Raw genomic sequence first — 26,048 nt, 5'->3', positions numbered from 1 at the left:
TGTCAAGGACTGAAACTATGCTGGGTTTGGATTTTTTTTTTAAGAACACTGACCATCTCGACACACACATCATTTTCCACCACAGCACTGTTGAATTCTTGATTCTGATTGGTTATTCCATGTTAATAAATCTGCTCTTTCTCATACATTTAAATTTTTATCATATCTTATAAATATCTCATTTTCAGAGACTCCTCCTGGATGCTTCAGATACACAGAATAAAAAAAAAAAATACATTCATGGAGTGAGTCTCCAGTGTGAGCACTTTGTAGCAGTCAGAGGTAAAGCTGTAACTTGGCATGTAGCTGCAGTTTATCAGTTACATGAGTTGGGTGTTTATTTTTAATAACTTCAGTAGAAAGAAGAAATAGTGGAACGACTGTTTATCGCTGCTATAAGGTAAGTGATAACGGGAAGTTGTTTTGTGGACATTCCACAACATTAACGTAACTATAAATGGATAGAAACAAGGAATTGTAATGAAAGGTTAATCACTGTGGTGTAAGAGGAATAAAACACTTCAGAAAGTGCTGTAAATAGGTAACCGTAACTCTTCGTTGATATTTTCCTTTAGCCGCACGTCCTGAAGTGTTTTATTGTTTACGGAATAAACACGAGTAATAGAAAATTAATCTGGAATTAAACCTTGAAAATGAAAATCATCTGTGTTGTGAAGTTTAATCTTAACTCCTAATGCTAAAAGAGGACGAAGAGGAAACGTTTTGCATCAACGCTGGTGTTAAAGTGTAACCCGTTCACCGTTTGTTTGTTCAGTGGGTGTTGATATGAATATTCATATGAGCAGCTCGGCAGTGTTTTGATCATCCGAGCATGCGAAAAGAGAAACACGAAACATTTTTATGCTGTTTTTATTCACATAAACATTCACTTTTTAAGGTACAACTGAAGTGCAATGTACAGATCTTAGCAGCAGAATAATTGCAGGTTTAAATATACATCTTATTTCGATACCTCCAATTTTTTTCCTTTTTTTTTTCCTAAGTTTTAACTTTTTTTTTTTTAATACAAAGTTTACAAAATGTACAGAGAATATTACAATATTGCCATTCGGTCATGCCTACTACTGACTTTCATGATTTTTTTTCTTTTTCTTCACGAATCATTTATATCCTCTGTAGGGGAATAAATAGCAAAAACAAACAAACAAAAAATTGCAAACATTTCAGTTGAGACAGCCATTTTGGATTTCTGGAGGAAATTAGTGATTAGTGAGGGTAATAAAGGAGTGTGGATACGGAGGGGAGGATGTGCACGTGCATCACCCTTGAACGTGGATTAGCACACGGTTTTAAAAGACTGGGGAAGACTGTGATGGAGGATGACATTCTCCATCCTAATCCTAATCTAATGCATCAGTTTATTACGTATCGGTCTACAGTTAATCACAGATTCAGGAGAAAACACTGGGGGGGGGCAAGAGAAATGATTCATGCACCGCTCACAGAGATCATTTACAAATCCGGGCACAGGGTCGAGTGAATATTCGTACCGCCGCCACCACTAGGTGTCGCTCTTACAGCTAGTCCATGCTTCTAAACTCTGCTCCATACACGCTTTCGGTATCGTATCAACAGTGAAGGTTAAACAGGAACACGGAGAGAATCTCAAATCCTATCTCAAAATCCTTCACATGACGAAAAGACAAGAAATCATCAGGCTTTAGTTATTTATCAAGCTGCTGTGTGGAATTTCTGTCTCTCTGGAGGACAAAAGTAGAAGAGAAAAGTCAAAGAAATAGATTCGTGTTTATCAGTCAAACGAAATAACATTTTTAATGCTTTTAGTTTGTTTGATTGACAGGTGAGTGAACAGCTATTATGAATAGAAGTTTACACGACATGAGAATTTTTTTCTAGGTTTTTTTTTTTAACATTTGATTGCAACCATTAGTCTGAATAACACTGCTTAATTTTCTGTAATTGTCTTTTATTTAATTTTATTTTATTATATAAAAATGAGTCGCCTTCATCTTAGACCTACAGTATCAGTGCTTGGGTTTTTTTCCCCCCTAAAGTTATTTATTTACGTGGAAAAAAATATAGTAAAATAATACGACTTGCTGTTCTAAATAATAATTTCACCTTCTTAGACCAATATTAATTTTTTTTTTTTTACCCCATGATTTGATGTTAGAATTATATTGTCGACTGTTGTATTCTGTATAACACACTTTTAATTTCTATGATTTTTATTTAATTTTATTTTCCCTAAAAATGAGGGGTTTGTTTTACATTTTTATAGGGTGAACCATTATTCTGAAATTTATTTACTTTTTCCTTCAATAAATATAAAACCGAAGTAAGATCTGTATGATTATGCGTCACTTTTTTTTTTTTTTTTTCCCAGCATAAGCATAAAATGAACAAAAGTAAGTGTTCTGGAAGAGACAAACTGTTCGAGATTATCCGCTGTCAGGACACATCCTACGGGTGCCTAATTATCGTTTGCTTCAGCAGCTTCCGTATTCCCAGTTTCAAGATGGCCAAAGAATGCAGGGTGGCCAATGCAAGTGTTTTAAATCTAATCTCAAGAAATGTGACATGAACATCGACAATTGGGAACATCTGGTCTTGGACCGTCCTGGTTGGAGGCACCTAGTGGCAGTTGGCACCCAACACCATGGAGTAAGCCTAGGCTGAGAAGGGAGGAAGGGCAGAGCTGTAACAGCGCTTCCCTTCCTCCAGGGACCAATCCAACCTGTCCACACTGTCACAGAACTCGCAAGTCCAGGATTGGCCTCCGAAGTCATCTCCAGGTCCGTAAACAACAGGAGAACCATGCTGCTTGGTTGAGGGATAGCTGACGGCGATGCCACATTTATGGCTCATTATAAAACAAGCTGCTTGTATTTATTTATTTATCCCCCCCACCCAATATTGTATTACTGCATTTTTAACATCTGATGTGAGAATTTTTAATGTGGTCTGTTATAAGTGGCCATTTTATTTATTTATTTTTTTAAACATGTATATCTGAATGATTTTAATATTAAGAACCGCCTACATCTTTGGCCCGTTTCGGTGCGTTTGATTATGGATCTTTCATTTTAAACGAGTCCTTAAAGTACCATTCCACCATTGGATGTATTTTTTTGGCATAAAATACAATATATTTTATGACAACATGACTAGACAGAGAAATCTTTTAGCTTCAAAATGATATATCAAACATAATTTTTTGACAACGACAAGTATATTAATTTTGCGACCAAAGTCACCTACCCTTTTAATTTCCGCGCGGTAGTGAAACGTGATGTCATCGGCAGGTTTCCCTTCTTGTGTACCACGTCACGTGTGACGTGGCACAGATTATCAGCAATGGCGGATAGAACGCGATTGTCAGCTTCGGAAAAGAAGCGAAGGAAAATAGCAAGTGATGCCCAAAGGAGACGGTCGATGGTGAATATCGGCACAGCAATCGACAAGTGGAAATCGCGTTCTATCCGCCATTGCTGATAATCTGTGCCACGTCACACGTGACGTGGTACACAAGAAGGAGAACCTGCCGATGACATCACGTTTCACGACCACGCGGAAATTAAAAGGGTAGGTGACTTTGGTTGCAAAATTAATATACTTGTCGTTGTCAAAAAATTGTTTGATATATCATTTTGAAGCTAAAAGATTTCTCTGTCTAGTCATGTTGTCATAAAATATATTGTATTTTATGCCAAAGAATACATCCAATGGTGGAATGGCACTTTAAGACGAATCAGGCTTGTAGTACTCGACTCTGACTCGTGCCCTAATTTTAAGGACTCGTGACTTGACTCGGACTCGTGCATGAACTGCATTCAGACTGGTAAATTGGAGAAGAGGACTTGGATTTTTTCTTTATTTTTTGTAACATGCCATAATAATTTGGCAAAACATTTGTCTACGTTAATTTTTACTAATTTCACGTAAGAGTGTTACACCTGCATGCCTTGGCGTATGCATCAGATAGACTCTCGGGCGTACTCTGGACAGCGTGTGCCATAAACGGCTCGCACCTGCACAGGATTAAGATGAAATCAGCGTGCTGATATAAAAACTGTGAAAACATAGTTACTTTGTGAAGTATTGAGTTGCGTTGCTGACGCATTACTCAGCCTTGTTTGGTTTCCTGATCCCTGATTTCCTGTTTCTCGTCTTTGATTCTGCCGAGTCTACGATAGCCTGTTTGTGCGTCGCTCGACCTATCACCCGTTTCACCGTTTTACGATTTTGCCTGCCGTTCTGGATTGTTTACCGTCTGCACTTGTATTAATAAACACACCTTCTGCACTTACATCCGTCTCCCAACCATCTCTGACAGAATACTTCACACCCCCTGATAAAGAGAACCTGTTCATACGGCATGTTCATGGTGCTAAAACGGCCACCGTCAAACAGTGCGGTTGGAGTTTTGTTCCCGGCCTTGACTCGATATATATTACACTACCGTTCAAAAGTTTGGGGTCACCCAGACAATTTTGTGTTTTCCATGAAAAGTCACACTTTTATTTCCCACCATAAGTTGTAAAATGAATAGAAAATATAGTCGAGACATTTTTCTGGCCATTTTGAGCATTTAATCGACCCCACAAATGTGATGCTCCAGAAACTCAATCTGCTCAAAGGAAGGTCAGTTTTATAGCTTCTCTAAAGAGCTCAACTGTTTTCAGCTGTGCTAACATGATTGTACAAGGGTTTTCTAATCATCCATTAGCCTTCTGAGGCAATGAGCAAACACATTGTACCATTAGAACACTGGAGTGAGAGTTGCTGGAAATGGGCCTCTATACACCTATGGAGATATTGCACCAAAAACCACACATTTGCAGCTAGAATAGTCATTTACCATATTAGCAATGTATAGAGTGGATTTCTGATTAGTTTAAAGTGATCATTGAAAAGAACAGTGCTTTTCTTTCAAAAATAAGGACATTTCAAAGTGACCCCAAACTTTTGAACGGTGTATGTACATGTGTATTTTTTTTAATGACTGGACTCTGACTCGAGGTTTAGTGACTTGACTACAACACTGAAACGAACCTATTTCATTTAGTCTACTTTGGTCCTCTGATAAACACGCTGGCCTGATGATTAGCGAGTAACACCATTAAAGAAAAAAAAAAACGCATACAAGACCTTTAAAAATGTATTCCTGTGTCATAATAATTAAACATGGCGGAAACGTAGCAAAACCCCCCCGGTCTGTAATCATAACCATAATCTCTCCACCTGCTTCTCATAACATGTAGCTGTTTTCTCTCGCTATCACGCTGTTCTACTTCATACCTCATGAACGACAAAAAACACCACCTACTGCTGTATATTTCACACCAAAAAAAAAAAACCACGTTTGAGTTTTTCTCCACAGCGCTCCCGTGTGTCCGATTCCCCCTCTATATCTTTAACACGGGTCGCTGCGCCTGCTCAGGCCTTTTAGCGTTTTAGTAAATGTACAGTAAAGCAACACAAAGAAACAAACCAAAAAAAAAAGGACGCGTCATGCGCGGAGAGGTATTAAAGCGGCGCTGTGTACCAGCCCGAGCGCTCCATACAGAACCGCCGTGCTTTAATGGCACCATTTGTTAGCTCGTCACTATTTCCTCCACTCATCTCTATATTCCCTGTGCTGCACAGAAAAGGGCTTGAATTAACCTGTCGCTGCAATGTCAAACCACCCTCCTGCTCTTTATTTTTCTTTTTTTTTCTTTTGGAGGTGAGAGCTTGTGTGCTTGGTGAAGAAGAGGGGGGAGGTAAGGCTTGTATAAGTGTATGTGTGTGTGTGAGAGAGAGAGAAAAGAGGAGGAGGTGCGCATCATTCTGACAGCGCCTTTAATTGGATGGTGTGTGAAGAACTCTACAGGGGACGTGCATCCGGAAATGGGCCAGCGATGACAACATGGCTGCTGCCTTTCACTTTTGCTGAAGGTTAACACACACACACGCGCTTAGTGAAGTGTGACAGCTGCAGGTGAGTCGAGAAAGGGGACGCTGGAAGGTGAAAATGAGTCCCGATTTTTCCTTCGGCACGTTCTCCTCCTCAGGATTACGGAAAGCAAGTCTTCATCTACGCTCTCGATCTCACGTACTGAAGCGTTTTGTCCGTAGATCGATTCGTCACGTCGTCTCACACCGTCAGAATGAAGTGCTCTTGCTCTGCCGGTTTCCGGACCCACGTCCCTAACCCAGCTTCCCGCAGCGCTCGCACCCACTGCTCCTTCGCGCTTTGGTACGACGCTGCCGCCTGCTTGGCCTCGCCGTACGTCAGCGGGCCGCTGCTTGAACCCGGAGCGCTCGCTACCAGCTGCAGGAGAAAGAAAAAATAAGAGTGAGTGAGCAAAACAAAAACGAATGAGCCGGCACAAAGCGGGAACTTCAACAGCTGTGTAATCTCCCCATTTAAATTTCACAAGCAATTGAACATTCTGTGAGCTTTTTTGGTGCATTTTCTTTCATCACACACTTTCTCTTTCTCTCTGTCTCTCTCACACACACACACACGGAGATGGGAGATAGGAGAGGTGCAGCAGATGAAGAAGAAGCATGGAGAAAAGTAAAGTTTCTGGGGAGATGAGTGTGCGCGCTCGTGCGTCTCTCACTGTGCTCGCCGAGCGTTTGCAATGGGAGGCTGCTCAAGTGCTTTTCCTGATGATTACCAGCTCTACACTCATTAGACTTTAACTGCCACCATTTGGTAGAGCAGCCGGAGCTCTTCTGTACACTTCCATGATGAGGTCGTGTGTTAAATTATTTTTTTCTCCTTCTCTCTCAAAGTGAAACTCCTTGCAAACACCCTGACTTTTTTTTTTTTCCAGTAAAGAGTTCGTACTGTTTCCGCTTAAGTTATGGTTAGAGATTGTAAAAATGCCAAACCTCTAAACTTATAAGTGCTTTAATGCTGATTTCTCAAAACGCAGAATGTCAGAGCTGGTGGAGTCGCGTTTCAGGGTTTAACATCAACCGAAAGTTTACAGCGCAACGATAGCCACTGCAGAGGTTGTTTCTCATCTCATCTCATCTCATTATCTCTAGCCACTTTATTGTGTTCTACAGGGTCGCAGGCAAGCTGGAGCCTATCCCAGCTGACTACGGGCGAAAGGCGGGGTACACCCTGGACAAGTCGCCAGGTCATCACAGGGCTGACACACAGATGGGGTTTACATTAGACCATATCAGCGGATCATCAGATTAACGTTTTTAAAACGATTTGCGTGCACACAGCAACACCAATACACGGATACGCTCGGCTCCGCAGGCATCCTGCGCTCCAAATCACTCCGCCCTGAACAGCGCGTGCCCTCTGGAGGGTGCGCACTCCGGCCCTGCGCAGCTCACAGAGCGCGCGAGTGAAGTGAACAAGCAGTGATTCAGGACTGAGCTGCTGTGTGTGTGATCCCAGCGCATATCACTTACCACTTGCAAGTGGAAGGATGGCAAGCCTAAAGACAATCATAACTACACAATGGGCAGTATTTGCATCAGTATTTGCAGTATTTTCATACTTTTATACTCTTTAATGAAAGGTGATACAAGGCGGAAGTCCGCGCCGTTTTTCAGCAGTCGCGTCACATGACCAACGCCAGCGAATCAGGAAGGTGGATGTCACAGTGACGTTGTCCAATGACGATGCCAGCTAGAGCTCAGCACAGCGTATCCGCGTATCTCAATGTTTACACAGCACCGGAGCTGACACGATCTGGATTGAATACGTGGACCCTGGTGGATTCCCGTTTCCTGGCGTTTCCAGGCGGTTTAATGTAAACGGACAGTGCATCCGCGAAGAAAACGAGACAGATACGGTCTAATGTAAACTTGGCCATAGACACAGACAACCATTCACACTCACATTCACACCTACGGTCAATTTAGAGTCACCAGTTAACCTAACCTGCATGTCTTTGGACTGTGGGGGAAACCGGAGCACCCGGAGGAAACCCACGCGGACAACATGCAAACTCCGCACAGAAAGACCCTCGCCGGCCACGGGGCTCGAACCCGGACCTTCTTGCTGTGAGGCGACAGCGCTAACCACTACACCACTGTGCTGCCCCGTTTCTCATTCTTTAAAAAAAAAATTCATCATGACATCACAAAATTGTCCATGCTGTCAAAGAGGGGTGGGGTTCTCTCTCGTTTGCACTTTCTTTTTACGTTCGCTTGCTTGCTTGCTTTTTCTTTTTCCTTTCTTTCTTTGCTCTTTTTCCTTTTTCTTCTCCTTTTCTCTTTTGCTCTCTTTCCTTTCTCTTCCTTCATTTTGCTTTTTTCTTTTTCCTTTGTTTTGCTCTTTTTCCTCTCCTTTACTTTCGCTCTTTCCTTTCTCTTCCTTCCTTCGTTTTGCTTTTTCTTTTTGTTCCTTTCTTTTTTCTTCTCCTTTTTTGTCTCTTGCTCTGTTTCCTTCCTCTTGGTTTTTCTTCTCTCCCTTTCTCTTTCCTTTTCTCTTTATTTTGCGTGCTCTCTCTCTCTCTCTCTCTCTCGCCTTCCCCCCCCAAAAAAAAAAATCAATCACAGCAACAGTACCCAACATGAAGGGCACTCGGTCAAATGCATATCTCCACTAAGCCACATATCAACATCAAATCCCCTGAACCTCGCCTAATACTAAAGCTGTCCACCAAATTTCATCCGAATCCGTTCACTGCTTTTTGAGTTACACACGTACATATCCGCATTTGCATCAAAATCTAATCAATTGTTCCTGGTCCCATGGCTCGCTTTTCGTCCAAATTTCATCAAAATCTATTAACTACTTTCTGAGTTAGTCATTGGGAACAGACAGCCAAGCAGCAGTGAGAACATGACTTCCTCTAACAAAGCTGGCACAAGTCATCCTGGGCATCAATGAGCTCCTGTATGCAGAAGTGGGTGGATGGCGCTTTCCTCTGCCGGTGTTCCTTCAGATCTTGACATTGTATGAGCAGCAGTTCAAAAAAGATGTAGTTGGTTAACTGACTTCACCTGCCTCAAGGAAGTCTCTGCCTTCCCTGCCTGGTAACTATCGTGTGATAAAACCCAGGAAGCTAAAAATCTGACCTCGAAGTGTTATTGCATCATAAAATGTAAGCACCAATGAGGGTTCAGTATGCAAATGAGCCATCAACACTGCATCTGAAACACAGGAGCTGGATTTTCAACCTCTGTGTGTTCAAACGATGATGAGCGGCGTATACTAAACCCCTGAACACGGTGAACTGGAGTCACTGGTACAGATTTAACAACCAAATACAATCCCGGGGGCGGCACGGTGGTGTAGTGGTTAGCGCTGTCGCCTCACAGCAAGAAGGTCCTGGGTTCGAGCCCCGGGGCCGGCGAGGGCCTTTCTGTGTGGAGTTTGCATGTTCTCCCCGTGTCCGCGTGGGTTTCCTCCGGGTGCTCCGGTTTCCCCCACAGTCCAAAGACATGCAGGTGAGGTTAACTGGTGACTCTAAATTGACTGTAGGTGTGAATGTGAGTGTGAATGGTTGTCTGTGTCTGTGTGTCAGCCCTGTGATGACCTGGCGACTTGTCCAGGGTGTACCCCGCCTTTCACCCATAGTCAGCTGGGATAGGCTCCAGCTTGCCTGCGACCCTGTAGAAGGATAAAGCGGCTAGAGATAATGAGATGAGATGAGATGAGATACAACCCCGATTCCAAAAAAGTTGGGACAAAGTACAAATTGTCAATAAAAATAGAATGCAATAATTTACAAATCTCAAAAACTGATATTGTATTCACAATAGAACATAGACAACATATCAAATGTCAAAAGTGAGACATTTTGAAATTTCATGACAGCAACACATCTCAAAAAAGTTGGGACGGGGCAATAAGAGGCTGGAAAAGTTAAAGGTACAAAAAAGGAACAGCTGGAGGACCAAATTGCAACTCATTAGGTCAATTGGCAATAGGTCATTAACATGACTGGGTATAAAAAGAGCATCTTGGAGTGGCAGCGGCTCTCGGAAGTAAAGATGGGAAGAGGATCACCAATCCCCCTAATTCTGCGCCAACAAATAGTGGAGCAATATCAGAAAGGAGTTCGACAGTGTAAAATTGCAAAGAGTTTGAACATATCATCTACAGTGCATAATATCATCAAAAGATTCAGAGAATCTGGAAGAATCTCTGTGTGTAAGGGTCAAGGCCGGAAAACCATACTGGGTGCCCATGATCTTCGGGCCCTTAGACGGCACTGCATCACATACAGGCATGCTTCTGTATTGGAAATCACAAAATGGGCTCAGGAATATTTCCAGAGAACATTATCTGTGAACACAATTCACTGTGCCATCCGCCGTTGCCAGCTAAAACTCTATAGTTGAAAGAAGAAGCCGTATCTAAACACGACCCAGAAGTGCAGACGTCTTCTCTGGGCCAAGGCTCATTTAAAATGGACTGTGGCAAAGTGGAAAACTGTTCTGTGGTCAGACGAATCAAAATTTGAAGTTCTTTATGGAAATCAGGGACGCCGTGTCATTCGGACTAAAGAGGAGAAGGACGACCCAAGTTGTTATCAGCGCTCAGTTCAGAAGCCTGCATCTCTGATGGTATGGGGTTGCATTAGTGCGTGTGGCATGGGCAGCTTACACATCTGGAAAGACACCATCAATGCTGAAAGGTATATCCAGGTTCTAGAGCAACATAAGCTCCCATCCAGACGACGTCTCTTTCAGGGAAGACCTTGCATTTTCCAACATGACAATGCCAAACCACATACTGCATCAATTACAGCATCATGGCTGCGTAGAAGAAGGGTCCGGGTACTGAACTGGCCAGCCTGCAGTCCAGATCTTTCATCCATAGAAAACATTTGGCGCATCATAAAACGGAAGATACGACAAAAAAGACCTAAGACAGTTGAGCAACTAGAATCCTACATTAGACAAGAATGGGTTAACATTCCTATCCCTAAACTTGAGCAACTTGTCTCCTCAGTCCCCAGACGTTTACAGACTGTTGTAAAGAGAAAAGGGGATGTCTCACAGTGGGAAACATGGCCTTGTCCCAACTTTTTTGAGATGTGTTGTTGTCATGAAATTTAAAATCACCTAATTTTTCTCTTTAAATGATACATTTTGTCAGTTTAAACATTTGATATGTCATCTATGTTCTGAATAAAATATGGAATTTTGAAACTTCCACATCATTGCATTCCGTTTTTATTTACAATTTGTACTTTTGTCCCAACTTTTTTGGAATCGGGGTTGTATGCCAACATGTTGATGGATCAAAATCTAATACTCGTATGTACAGTCTAACTCCTTTAAAGGGAAGAAGTGATACTTGGTTGACTGCTGATGCAGTGAGCAGCCATGTTGATTTGATGTCACTTGTTGAACTCCGATTTGAGATCATCATACCGAGCTCCTGAGTTGAGAGGGCTTTTTTTTTTTGAGGTCAGGAATTAAAAGCTATGACCTCTAGCATTAATGCTATGTTTGATTGATTAATCATGGTGTTTGCTAGCATTACAACATTTAAGGCTTTAAACTCAACTACAGTTTTATCAAATTTGCTTTGATTTATGTATAAATTACTGGTGTCAAAACCGTCATGGCAACAGTTTTACTTCATCCTTTTTACGAACCAGCAAAAATCTGTTATTGTGTCATAAAATGTAAGCACCAATGAGGTTCCGGTATGCAAATAAAGGCTAGAAAATACTGGAAAAGGGGAGGGGCCATGAAGGGTTATTTTTATTTTTTGTATGTTTAGAGAATATGGATTTTATGATGAGGGGGGAAAAGTGGAGCCTTTCATCGCCAATGTGTAGGATTTTTTCCCCCCTTCAGAGAACCTTCGTTTAGGGGTCATCCATAATTTTCATCATTATCACGAGCGTACAAACCGTACGCGGGGGGGAGGGGGTTAATGACCAGGCGTACACTTTTTAAAAATGAAAAAATGATGATCCGTCAATGTGTGAATCGGCGGCCGCCATGTTAAAAATTTTGCGCCACATCGGTGTTGCCAGCGAGCTTTACACGCTTTCTTTCTTCAATACAGCAACAATGGCTGACCCAGATTTTGACCGCGTTTATAAATTTGTGAATAGCAGAAATACCACTATTCACAAGACTCCTTCAAACGAGTACGAGTAGTTTTTAAACGTTTGTTTCCTGCATTCATCTGAGAAGTGGCAGGAGGCAGGTAGGGCAGGACAGGCTGCTTGGAAAGAATCAAAAACGAACGTTTCAAAGCAAGCTGAGCCGTGCCGGCAAGCGATCGTCCAGATGGAAAAAATCAAGTCGACTTTTACAATTCGGGATTATTTCTCTCGTAAAACGGTACGTAGGATATCCTATGGGTATTTTGTACTTGTGTCTTCTTTTCTTCTCTTGTGAATCTTTGTATTGTCCTGTCATCCGATTTTAATAAAAAGTAATACAAGACATGGTTTTATTTTGAATTCCTATTCCACATAGATCCATCATTTTTTTTTGTCCGCTAATGTACACTTTTTTTTTGGGGGGGGGAGGGGGGTTGCTCAAAAGTCTACTCTTTGTAGACTCATGATAGTAATGAAAATTATGGATGACCCCTTAGTATTCAGTCTAGAAAAAGAATGCTTTTCACAAGAAATTTTACAAATTTAGATTTAAAAACAGTTTACAAGTTGGTTCAGCAACACGATCTGCCATTTTGTTTTTTCTCTATTCACGGTATATGAGCTCATAGCCTAGTAGTAGAGTAACCAATCGGAGCATGCGAAACTTGTAACACAAGATTTTCCATATAATTAAGTTATTCCACGAAATCGGGTTGTACATGAGCTGATAGCCGACATAGCACTGAATCGGCTATAATTCGCTGGATTTTGAGAAACCGGGCATTTTTAGTTTTATTTTTTGCAAATTCAATAAATAACTGTAAACAAAACATCTGACAAATTAACTTCTGCTTAGACGGACTTCTTAAAAACCTATCGATGGCGGCACGAATTGACTTTAGTGTTGTTTTGCCGAGGTATAGAACAGCTTTAGACATGTATTTAATTCTTTCTTGGACATTTCAGTTCTGTAATTTTCAAACTTCTTTGAGCTTTTGAACCAGTCTAAAAAAATTCAACAAGTTTTAAGGCTTAAAGATGAAGAATGTAAACAAACCGGTGAAATGACAGGAGCAATTTGTGAAAAATGTGATGATAATTCTTGGAAAATAAAAAAAAGATATGTCCTTACCATCATATACTTTTTATTCCATATTTTGTTGCTTGTTTTTTGGGGGTTTTGTTTTCGAGTAGAGTTTTTATTTCATTCTCGGTTGGTTCAGCAACACGCACCACCATTTTGTTTTTCTCTACTCACAGTATATGACCTGATATCCTCGTAGTAGAGTAGCCAATCAGAGCACACAATTTCTCACATCCCCTGAATGTGGATAGAATAATTTAATTTATTATTTTAGGTTTTTTTTATTTATTTATTCAGGTTTCAGCACATTTTAGACAATCAGAATGATCATCTCTCTCCTCCATTCATTCATTTTGAATTTCGCTACCTCTCTATGTGGTTTATTATTTTCTGAAGTGAAACACTTGGACCGATTAATCAGCATGAAGAAATTTCTCGGTAAACATTTGCGGAGGTTGCATTAGCAGTCGTTATGTAATGAATGCATGAAGAATTAAATAAATAAATAAAGCACTTTATTTATTATGGATTTTATGAAGCATGTGACTGCAGTGTGAGGAGTTTCATTTTTATATTAATGAAGGCTGACTGAGAATTTCTGCACATCCATTTTTGTTTCATTTTATCACCAAATCCAACTAGATTAGTGTGTGTGTGGGCGGAGCAGCTCTTACTTTGCGGTACACTCTGTTCCAGCGTGTGAAAAGTGCTCGTTTACAGAGTCGTGATGGCGTTCCAGAGTCTTGGCGTTTGCCCACGGAGGCGTTGATCACCTCCAGCTGCTCATCTCCTGCAGTCCAGTTCACGCTGAAGCACGAAGCCTTGAGCTGCTGCCAACATTCACTGCTGCTTAGACCTATCACACACACACACACACACACACACCAATCCTCATATACAGTATCAGAAGCAAGTCTAAATCCTGTAATATCATCTGTAGGAGTTAATGCCCACTTCTTACCGCACAGTGGACTTTAATACCTGCTTAGGAAGCCGAGGAATAACTGTAACCACACTGAATCACCTTTTCAACTCAACAACGGTGGTGTTTAGAACAGATTTGCTCTATTAGTGGACGGTATGAGTATCAACTTCATGCAGGAAGATCATATGGGGTTGTTCCTCATGCAGATGGGATTGCTTGTGAACTTTCCTGACATTTTTTTTATTGTTATTATTATGATGATGATGATCTACACAGATACTCTGTTCACTTGTGGAGTATTTTATCCATCCGTCCATTACCCGTAGCCACTTATCCTATGGAGGGTCGCAGGCAAGCTGGAGCCTATCCCAGCTGACTGTGGGCGAGAGGCGGGGTACACCCTGGACAAGTCGCCAGATCATCACAGGGCTGACAAACAGAGACAACCAACCAACCATTCACATTCACACCTACGGTCAATTTAGGCCCTGTCCACACGGCAACGGATTCAGGTGAATCTGATAAAATTGTTTATCGTTTCGGCCTGGCGTCCACACGGCACCGGCATTTTGGGTGCCCCAAAATGAAATCTTTTGAGAACGGGTTCCAGAGTGGAAAAAATCTGGCAACGGCGCCGTTGCGAAGTCGTCTGGATGAGTAGAACGGATTTGTTTACGATGACATCACAACCACATGACTGTCAGTGCTTCACGCCGGGTAGAAGTGTAACGAACTCGATGCGAGTTGTCAACAAATCCTATAACTTGGTTCATGAAACGCGCTTACAAAATATTTTCACTGTGAATATTTATTGTGTAATGGTGCAAAGTGAGAGAGGGAGAGAGTGAGAGAATAGCCCTTAGGGCAGAGTCTTTAGTTCAAACACTGCGGAAGCAGTACCAAACCGCGCACCGCCCATGCGCTTTCCAAAAACAAAAACAATCCCGCCAGCAAAAATAGGAAAAAAAAAAAGGAGCGATCTCACCTCTTCAGATGTTGGTTTAAGTCCGACAATACATTCCTCAAAAAGGGCGCAGAAGAACAAAGTAATCCATCAACGTGTAGCATTCAATTTATTCCGGACCATTAAAGAATTCTGGAGGATATCAGAATGTTGGCGTACCGGCTTCCATCTACCCCCATTCATTCCTCTTTCCGCGTCTTTCGTTTTACGCTACTGATTAATAAAACTTTATGTGGCTAATGCTACAGAAGAAGGAGTTTATGCACATGCGTCTACTTCTATTGTTCTGGTGTCTCCGATGGGACCGTCTTACAGCGCACGTAGAGGTGTGGCATGTGTATTGCATCATTTTCAGCAAGCGTTGCGTTGCCATATGAACCTGATATTTTACTGATCCGTTGCCCATGTGGACGCGATATTTAAAAAAAAAATCTCGTTGCCGTTGTCGTGTGGATGTAGCCTTAGAGTCACTGGCGGCTCATTAATAGGGGCGATTTGGGCGACGCACTCCCAAACAGGGAGGGAGATTTTTTTTTAATCTACTTCTACTACCACGGCAACAGTAATGTCATTGTCCAATCAGGCTAAGGTCGCGCCTGGTGTAGCCACACCCTTTTGGGGCGATTTCTGTCAGGTTCAGATTTGCCCCAAAATCTCCCATTGACTGTAATGGTACGTACATTTTTTTCGAAAATCATGCTCCCAATGCATTTTCTATTAGGTTTTATGTGCTCGCACAAGCAGCATGCTTACGTCATACGCCTGTTGCGCCGCGCAAGTGTTGCCAGATTGGGCAGTTTTAATTGCTTTTTGGTGGGTTATGAACATAATTTGGGGCTGGAAAATGCAACTTGCGCGGGAAATGTGTGAACATTCTATGAAGAAGATGGCGAGTGTTGAGTGCCACAATACGATAGCGTCTCTGAAAGAAGTTCCCTTTAGTCGTCGTACCAATGAGGAGAAAACGGCAATCAAACAGCTAGGACCTCCTAGACCGAATTTAAACATCAAGTAAGTGTCTACGAAGGGGGAGAAGACCTACTCAAGAGGTTTTAACAAGAACTGGTACCACCGGAAAACTTGGCTAGCTGGCTGTGATGTAGTCAATGCTCTTTTTTGCTACCCTTGCGTTCTCTTCCACCCTGGAAGTAGCACAGCAGACGGTACAGTGATATTTGAATTTACTAGGCAAAAGTTGTTTTTGTGTGTGTGTGTTACCAATGGCAGTTAAACATTGCCATGTTTTTGTTTTACCAATGGCAGTTTAACATTGCCATGCTTGGAATATTTCAGCAGCCTCAAGTTCTCTCTGACTTGGTGTAAATTAAGCATATTTTCAGTTTTTATATATTGTACAGTATGTGTTCATTGGAGCCAGCAGCACCTTACCTTTCTTCCAACTTGTTAAGCCAAGTTGCACTGACTACAAAACCTTGTGTAACCTTGTGTGTATATAGCTAAATAACTAAAGCCTTTTGTGTTCATTGACATGCTTGTAATACTTTAAATTTCCTTTTAAGCCATGGCTTTCTGGAGGAATTCTTGGGGGAAAAAAACTGCAGAATTTATTTAGAATTATTATTTGTTGTTAAAATAGTGCAATTCCATATAAAAAAAAACCCACATAATTAAGCTGCACATGTTTGTTTGATAGTTATGCTTTTCTTCATCTTTTTCAAAACTTAAATAAACACTTGTTTTGGATTTATATCCTGCCACTTTAATTGCATTCTTTAGAATGAAGAAATGGGCGGCACGGTGGTGTAGTGGTTAGCGCTGTCGCCTCACAGCAAGAAGGTCCTGGGTTCGAGCCCCGGGGCCAGCAAGGGCCTTTCTGTGTGGAGTTTGCATGTTCTCCCCGTGTCCGCGTGGGTTTCCTCCGGGTGCTCCGGTTTCCCCCACAGTCCAAAGACATGCAGGTTAGGTTAACTGGTGACTCTAAATTGACCGTAGGTGTGAATGTGAGTGTGAATGGTTGTCCGTGTCTGTGTCAGCCCTGTGATGACCTGGCGACTTGTCCAGGGTGTACCCCGCCTTTCGCCCGTAGTCAGCTGGGATAGGCTCCAGCTTGCCTGCGACCCTGTAGAAGGATAAAGCGGCTTGAGATAATGAGATGAGATGAGAATGAAGAAATTAGAATATGTTTCATCTCATCTCATTATCTCTAGCCGCTTTATCCTTCTACAGGGTCACAGGTGAGCTGGAGCCTATCCCAGCTGACTACGGGCGAAAGGCGGGGTACACCCTGGACAAGTCGCCAGGTCATCACAGGGCTGACACATAGACACAGACAACCATTCACACTCACATTCACACCTACGGTCAATTTAGAGTCACCAGTTAACCTAACCTGCATGTCTTTGGACTGTGGGGGAAACCGGAGCACCCGGAGGAAACCCACGCGGACACAGGGAGAACATGCAAACTCCGCACAGAAAGGCCCTCGCCGGCCCCGGGGCTCGAACCCAGGACCTTCTTGCTGTGAGGCGACAGCGCTAACCACTACACCACCGTGCCGCCCTAGAATATGTTTATAATTAAGAATTTGTGTCTACTTATTATAGGATACTGGAAAAATATAAGAAAATAAATGAGTAATGTAATATTAATTGATTGTGATGCCAAACGTTTTGCTTTGAAGGCTTCACAATGAATCTTCCTTAGTTTTAGCCTGGCAAGCCAGACTAAATGTGAATATTTGCCACTCGTAGGCAAAAATATTTTTGGCCGCTAGGCGGGTGGGTCTAGTTTACTAGGCGACCTTAGTTTGCCACCTTTAACTTGTTCAGTGTTGCCACCTCGTGGAGAGAAGAGAGATTGTCTCATCTCATCTCATTATCTCTAGCCGCTTTATCCTTCTACAGGGTCACAGGCAAGCTGGAGCCTATCCCTGCTGACTACGGGCGAAAGGCGGGGTACACCCTGGACAAGTCGCCAGGTCATGACAGGGCTGACACATAGACACAGACAACCATTCACACTCACATTCACACCTACGGTCAATTTAGAGTCACCAGTTAACCTAACCTGCATGTCTTTGGACTGTGGGGGAAACCGGAGCACCCGGAGGAAACCCACGCGGACACGGGGAGAACATGCAAACTCCACACAGAAAGGCCCTCGCCGGCCACGGGGCTCGAACCCAGACCTTCTTGCTGTGAGGCGACAGTGCTAACCACTACACTACTGTGCCGCCAAGAGAGATTGTCTGTATTGATATCTGAATTTACCAGGCAAAAACAAGTTTGGCCAATTGATTTGCTACCTAGGTCAATTTACTTCAGTCCTGTGGACATTTACGGTCCGTGTAGACATAACGGGGGAAAATTGCCCCCCCGAAAAAAAATTCAGGAGCCGCCACTGCTTAGAGTCACCAGTCAACCTAACCTGCATGTCTTTGGACTGTGGGGGAAACCGGAGGAAACCCACACGGACACGGGGAGAACATGCAAACTCCACACAGAAAGGCCCTCGCCGGCCACGGGGCTCGAACCCGGACCTTCTTGCTGTGAGGCGACGGCGCTAACCACTACACCACCATGCCGCATTTTACAATAATCAAATCGATAGTTCTGCAGCATTACTAAACATTAAAACCTAAAATTCATTAAACTATTTATTTCATTCAGAGCTTTTCAAACTTTTTGCAGCCACAGACGCTCAAAAATAAATATAGATGTTAAAATATTAGGCTCTGTGACAATTTATTTGCGCTATTGTCACCTTTGATCTTGAAAATTTGGCCAAAACAAGAGATTCGGTCCAAGTTGACGTTATCTACAGCCTACTTGTTTAAACGTTCAAAAAATCTTATGATAAAAGAGTGACATGGGTCGTGATTTCCACAAACGTAACAATTAATAAATAAATGGCTAGATAAATAAGTAAATTTGATGAGTCTGAGAACGAGCTTTTAAGCTCATTTTCCACATAAGAGCAGCAGCACAGAGTCCACAACTCTCCCATATACTGTACATCACAATGGTTAAAGTTTCTCCATATAAACTTCTGCGTTATACAAGTGTTGTTGAAATCTTGAACCTGATTGGTTAGAAGATATTGAGTAATTTCCTCCAAGAGCATCTCTGAGTATAGATTTGAGTTTTTATTCTATCCACATTCACTAGATATGAGAAATCATGCGCTCTGATTGGCTACTCCTCTACTAGGCTATCAGTTCATATACCGTGAGTAGAGAAAAACAAAATGGTGGAGCGCATCAAGTCAGATATATCACTTTATCAAGTATTTTTAAAAAAACAGAAATAGGTAAAAGAATATAGTTCCCCCCCAATATCTCCTGTTCCACACTCCAGCCCAGTCAGTGGCAATAATGCACCTTTAATTTGGTTTGCCAACCATCAAAAACCCTAAAGAAGAAGAATAAAATGGAGTGTGTTACTGAACCAACCGAGGACGAAATAAAAACTCTACTTGAAAACAAAACCCCCAAAAATACAAAAAAAAGCAACAAAATAGGGAATAAAAGTATTTGATAGTAAAACGTCTTTTTTTTAATTTTTCAATAATTATCACATTTTTCACAAATTGCTCCCGTCATTCCGCTGGTTTGTTCACATTCTTCATCTTTCAGCATTAAAATTTATTGGATTTTTTTAGACTGGTTCAAAAGCTCAAAGAGGTTTGAAAATTACAGAACTGAAATGTCCAAGGAAGAATTAAATAATTATCTATTTTACCCCGTTAAAATGACAGGTTTTTCTGATGTAAAAAAAAAAAACCAAAATGAGACCATGAAAAATAATTTCAAAACTTTTCCCACCTTTAATGTAACCTATAACCTGTACAATTCAATTGAAAAACAAACAAATCTGTTTGGGGGAAAAACATAAAAAAATAAAAGCGTACAATAAGCTGGTTGCATAAGTGTGCGCACCCTTAAACTAATACTTTGCTGAAGCACCTTTTGATTTAATTACAGCATTCAGTCTTTTTGGGTTCACACCCACCATCAATTAAACTGACTCTGATTAACCCCAAATAAAGTTCAGACATTTACTCAGTTGCTCCTCCAGCAAAAGCCAGCGTTCACAGAGAGCTTACAAAGCGTCAAAGGGATCTCATTGTTGAAAGGTACAAAAACATTTCCACGGCATTAGATATACCATGGAGCACAGTGAAGACCGTCATCAAGAAGTGGAGAAGATATGGGACAACAGTGACATTACCGAGAACTGGACGTCCCTCCAAAACTGATGAAAAGACAAGACGAGAACTGGTCAGGGAGGCTGCCGAGAGGCCTACAGTAACACTGAAGGAGCTGCAGGAATTTCTGGCAAATACTGGTTGTGTACTACATGTGACAACAATCTCCCGTATTCTCCATATGTCTGAACTATGAGGTAGGGTCAAAGAAAAACTTCCAGGCCCGGATAAATTTTGCAAAAAAATACATCAACTCTCCCAAAAGCATGTGGGAAAATGTGTTATGGTCTGATGAAACCAAGGTTGAACTTTTTGGCCACGATTCCAAAAGGTCTGTTTGGCGCAAAAAGAGCCCCATACCCACGGTGAAGCATGGTGGTGGCAGCATCATGTTTTGGGGTTGTTTTTCTTCAGCTGGAACAGGGGCTTTAGTCAAGGTGGAGGGAATTATGAACAGTTCTAAATACCAGTCAATTTTAGCCCCAAACCTTTAGGAGTCTGCAAGAAAGCTGAAGAGGAATTTCATCTTTCAGCGCGACAATGACCCCAAGCATACATTGAAATCAACAAAAGAATGGCTTCACCAGAAGAAAATTAAAGTTTTGGAATGGCCCAGCCAGAGCCCAGACCTAAATCCAGCTGAAAATCTGTGGGGTGACCTGAAGAGGGCTGTGCACGAGAGACGCCCTCACAGTCTGACAGATTTGGAGCGCTTTTGCAAGGAAAAGTGGGCAAATATCGCCAAGTCTAGATGCGGCAGGCTGATGGACTCCGACCCAAAAAGACTGAATGCTGTAATTAAATCAAAATGTGCTTCAGCAAAGTATTAGTTTAAGGGTGTGCACACTTATGCAACCAGCTTATTGTACATTTTTTATTTTTTATGTTTTTCAATTGAATTGTACAGGTTATAGGTCACATTAAAGGTGGGAAAAGTTTTTTGAAATTATTTATCATGGTCTCATTTTTTTTTTTTTTACATCAGAAAAACTGATCATTTTAACAGGATGTGAACACTTTTTATATCCACTGTACCTCGGCACGACAGCAAGATGGCACTTTCTACAAACCCCCCCCCCCCCCCCAAAAAAAAAAACAAACAAACACTAAAGTCAATTCGTGCAGCCATCAATAGGTTTTTAAGAAGTCCACTGAAGCAGAAATGATTTTGTTGAACGTTTTGTAGAAAGTTTTTATCAAATTTGAAAAAATAAAAGTAAAAATGCTCTGTTTCTCAAAATCCAGTAAATGTGGATAGAATAAAACAGCTATTCCACTCAATCTCGTCGTACACGGGTTATAGCCGACTCTGTGCTACGTATCTCGTTGACTATCAACTCATGTACGACTCAATTTCATGGAATAACTGTTCAGTATTAATGTGCTGGTTCTAATACATTATTACATTACAGGCATTTAGCAGGCGCTCTTATCCAGAGTGACATACAACAAGGGGGTACATGACACAGTGCTCCTGGAGCAAAGAAGGTTAAAAATCTTGCTCAAAGGCTCAGCAGTGGCAGCTTGTCAGTGTTGGGGCTTGAACCCATGACCTTCAGATCAGTAACTGTTGAGCCACTACAACACACAAACTAAGTCTAAAAATAAACAATAAGAAAAATGTTGTTTCTGTGATAGTCTTCATGTACTTATTCAGAGAGTATGGTGAAGCTTTCAGTTGGAAGGAGTCTCCAGTTCCAGTACTTTGGGAAAGTTATGCTTCACAAGCTGCATTTTTTTTTTTTGTCTTATGAACATCAAGAAAGAGAAAAAAAATGCTCATGAAGGAATGACTGTAGCTGCTTACAAAGTGATAACAGGAACTGACTTGGAGCATTAAATGTAACTATAAATGGATAAAAATGGTCATGCTATAAGAAATAAAACAATGTAACTTGGCAAATTGCTGTTATATAAGAGGAATAAAAGACTTCAGAATATGCTGTAATAGGAATAGAATAAATTCTGGGGTGGGAAAAGTAACGCTGATGAACATCACAGCACCCTGTCATTGATTATTTTCCCACTACGGCATCCTAAGTGTTTCAGATGGGAACCGTCAGGGTCTTCTTAGTCCTTCAGAGAAGGCCCAAACATATCAGCATTTTAAATCTCATCTCATCTCATCATCTCTAGCCGCTTTACCTGTTCTACAGGGTCGCAGGCAAGCTGGAGCCTATCCCAGAAAAATGAGGTGATTTTAATCTAATCAGAACGTCAAGCGACTACGTCCTTGACGTTCTGGTTATTGTATTGCACACTTTTCAGGCCACAAGCTTCAGAATCCTTTGCTTCTGATGCATAAACAAAGCTTTGAATGAGATTTGCATAACGGTCTTGACCAACCCAGGCTGTGTGCAGTCTCGCCCGGTCATGATGACTTCGTTTTAGACATTGGAGTTTTATTTTTCTCCATTTAGTTGTACTTTGTCAGCTCATTTGTATGGTTTAATTGTTTTGTTTTCCTTTACTGGTTGCTGATTGCTGGTACTTCATCAGAATATTACACTAAGTGTTATTCTGTCACGTGTTCGGTTGGCGCTAGGACTTTCTTGTCTGGAAGTTCAGCACTTCGTGTACTGGACTTCTGCACTTGTTGTCTGTCACTGTGGCATCTACTAAATGCCTGTAATGTAATGTAATGTGATGTAATGACCTTTGGTCAGTCAGTTGACAGATCTTTGTTTATTGATGAAACCAATGTCTCATCTCATCTCATTATCTGTAGCCGCTTTATCCTGTTCTACAGGGTCGCAGGCAAGCTGGAGCCTATCCCAGCGGACTACGGGCGAAAGGCGGGGTACACCCTGGACAAGTCGCCAGGTCATCACAGGGCTGACACATAGACACAGACAACCATTCACACTCACATTCACACCTACGGTCAATTTAGAGTCACCAGTTATCCTAACCTGCATGTCTTTGGACTGTGGGGGAAACCAGAGCACCCGGAGGAAACCCACGCAGACACGGGGAGAACATGCAAACTCCACACAGAAGGGCCGCCACGGGGCTCGAACCCGGACCTTCTTGCTGTGAGGCGACAGCGCTAACCACTACACCACCATGCCGCCCCAGCATTTTAAATGTTATATTTAATTTATTTCATTTTTTCATAACTTCATGATAATTATTCTCTTCTAATTCTAATTTGGCTTCATTTTCTATCAAATTTGCTTCAGAAATGAAAGGGTTACTGTCCTGAAAACATTAAAATGGAGTTATCCAATGAGATTGTGTGTGTTTGTTTGTTTGTTTGTTGTCTCTAGGCTGAGAAAAGTTTAGAGTTGCTCACTCATTGGTTAGGACTTCACTGCCAGGACAGAGGCCCATGGAAGTGTATGTTTATGTAGGAAGTGACAGGTTAATTCATCTATCAGATTTTGATTTAGTGGGAGGGACTGAAAATTTATCACCCTCGGCCTTCTTGAACCCCAACGTGAGCTTAAAGTAGAACTAAAGGCAAATTTTTTTATCAAAATTTTATTCATCTAATTTTATTAAATATCGGAATGCATTTTTGATTGCTATTTTGTCGTTGCTATAGCAAGTTATGAGTGTTTGAAATATGCTCTGTAATATATCAGTCCATATGTCAAAGCAATGGCCATGAACGAGATTCGTTGAGACCTGTGTGACACATCGTAGGACGGAAGTAAAACATACAGCGGAAATCAAAGTGACCAACATCTGCCAACGTTGTCAAAAGACTCGCGCGCCCTCTTTCAAATGCTGATGTAATCAAGCTGGAAGTTTTGTTTGTTTTGATAGCGATCAGGAAAGTTTGAAAAAAGTAGGCAGTAATCGTCATTTAAACTCGTTTTTGTGCAATATTTCATTTGGAAAACAGTTTTCAAAATGGCAGTGCTGACACCCGGCTGACACTTCACGTTTCGAAGTCTCGCACAAGTCTCGTGAAGATCGCGCGGATAAGCGACGCCTGCCGCGGACCGAACGAACTAAATTCAACATGGCTAAAAACCGAATAGGCCGATAAGTATAATATTTAATTGCAATTAGTTGCCAATATGAGTCACGATATAAGGTTACTAAAACCGAAAACGTAACTGAATAACATGTTAATTAAGAAATAAAGCAAGTTTAAAAATGACTTCAGTTCTCCTTTAACTGTGAGTCGGCGCTGTCAGTGCAGCAGTGAAGTCACCTTCCAGCCGGTGTAGCGCTCATCAGTAGTGTTAGTGAATGCTTATAAAGTCAGTGCTATCTATCTTGAGCAAGTAGCACAGACTAATGACCGAGAAACTAAGATTTCTGTCTCCAGACTCTTCTTCCACGCTGCACGTTCGCTACAGTATTTTTCACTCAGACTGAAGTATTCATTTTCCTGTGTACACTACCGTTCAAAAGTTTGGGGTCACTTTGAAATGTCCTTATTTTTGAAAGAAAAGCACTGTTCTTTTCAATGAAGGTCACTTTAAACTAATCAGAAATCCACTCTATACATTGCTAATGTGGTAAATGACTATTCTAGCTGCAAATGTCTGGTTTTTGGTGCAATATCTCCATAGGTGTATAGAGGCCCATTTCCAGCAACTCTCACTCCAGTGTTCTAATGGTACAATGTGTTTGCTCATTGCCTCAGAAGGCTAATGGATGATTAGAAAACCCTTGTACAATCATGTTAGCACAGCTGAAAACAGTTGAGCTCTTTAGAGAAGCTATAAAACTGACCTTCCTTTGAGCAGATTGAGTTTCTGGAGCATCACATTTGTGGGGTCGATTAAATGCTCAAAATGGCCAGAAAAATGTCTTGACTAGATTTTCTATTCATTTTACAACTTATGGTGGTAAATAAAAGTGTGACTTTTCATGGAAAACACAAAATTGTCTGGGTGACCCCAAACTTTTGAACGGTAGTGTAATTTACGGAGATGCTTTTAAAATCAACATCGACAGCTACATACAACCGAGCGACCTGTCAGCCTGCCGCTAATCCCTTGTAAAATCCTTTGCCCTGTTGCTTTTTGGTGTCTGGCTAAGGTTTGGCTGAGCTCAAGTCCCAGCTCTAATAGTAACAGTTCACCACTGAAGTGTTTTTTTTATTATCTGTTACATACTGAACTATGTTGCCTGATTTCAATAAACAACATACAGACTAGTAAAGAGTACACGCTAAACAGAATGATGGAGAGAGAGAAGTCCATGAGAACATCTATATGGATAAAACGGGGACCGTGTGCGGAGAGAGGAAAGCACAATAAATGAAATCACTATGCTAGCGAGCTGGCGACTCACTTAACCTACTTAATTGCTGGTAAGTGCTTGAGTGTTCCATTTGCTTACTCTAATGCGCTGTCTGTGCGGTAAACATCAGTCGCAGACACAAAAGACCTCTCTCAATCCTCAATCAAAACATATTTGCCACAGCAATTAGCATAGCACTCATTTTCAGCCGAGCGCAGGTTGACCACGCATTAGCGCCTGCTAACGATTTTGCAGCTCAAATCTGACAACACATTTAGTACGTCAACATGAACTTGTGAGAATTTAGACGTGCTCGTGAGACTTTATTCCCAGTCTACGCTGCTGAGACAATATAACACGTCCCACGCCGCCTTGATGACTTAGTCGACAACGGATTCTCATGTCGTATCCTAGCACTAAAGCTTTTTATCAAATATTTGACTCTGTAAACCTCAGGCATCTCCTTGGGCATGTATTTCAATCAGAAAGCAAACAGGTTGAGAGCGGAGCGCCTGATGAAGTGCTGACAAACAGAAAGAGCGGGTGTGCCGGAGGAGGAATCATCTCCCGCACGCTCTCTTTCCTTGCATGTGTGAATTTCAATTTTCTTTTCTCCAGAACAGGAGCAATGAATCTCCTGCCACCAGGACAATGATCCTGTCTCTTATTGCTTTTTCCATACAG

The 26,048-nt window shown here is 41.6% G+C and overlaps 1 protein-coding gene across 1 annotated transcript in view; it reads right to left on the bottom strand.

Annotated features, from left to right (window-relative positions):
• Nucleotides 1–6,121: 6,121 nt before the first annotated feature.
• The window catches only part of adarb2 (adenosine deaminase RNA specific B2 (inactive)), a 190,792-nt gene continuing 170,865 nt past the window's right edge, over nucleotides 6,122–26,048 (bottom strand). The window contains exons 8-9 of the mRNA XM_060922521.1: nucleotides 13,773–13,960; nucleotides 6,122–6,298 (exon numbers count right to left, since the gene is read on the bottom strand). Of these exons, the coding sequence (XP_060778504.1) occupies nucleotides 6,122–6,298; nucleotides 13,773–13,960 (365 nt within the window). The remainder of the gene's footprint in view (nucleotides 6,299–13,772; nucleotides 13,961–26,048) is intronic.

The sequence above is a fragment of the Neoarius graeffei genome, chromosome 5 (genome assembly GCF_027579695.1).
Source record: "Neoarius graeffei isolate fNeoGra1 chromosome 5, fNeoGra1.pri, whole genome shotgun sequence".
In the NCBI taxonomy this organism is placed as follows: Eukaryota; Metazoa; Chordata; class Actinopteri; order Siluriformes; family Ariidae; genus Neoarius; species Neoarius graeffei.
The sequence above is the reverse complement of the archived record's forward strand: the minus strand, read 5'-3'. Positions and strand labels throughout refer to the sequence as shown.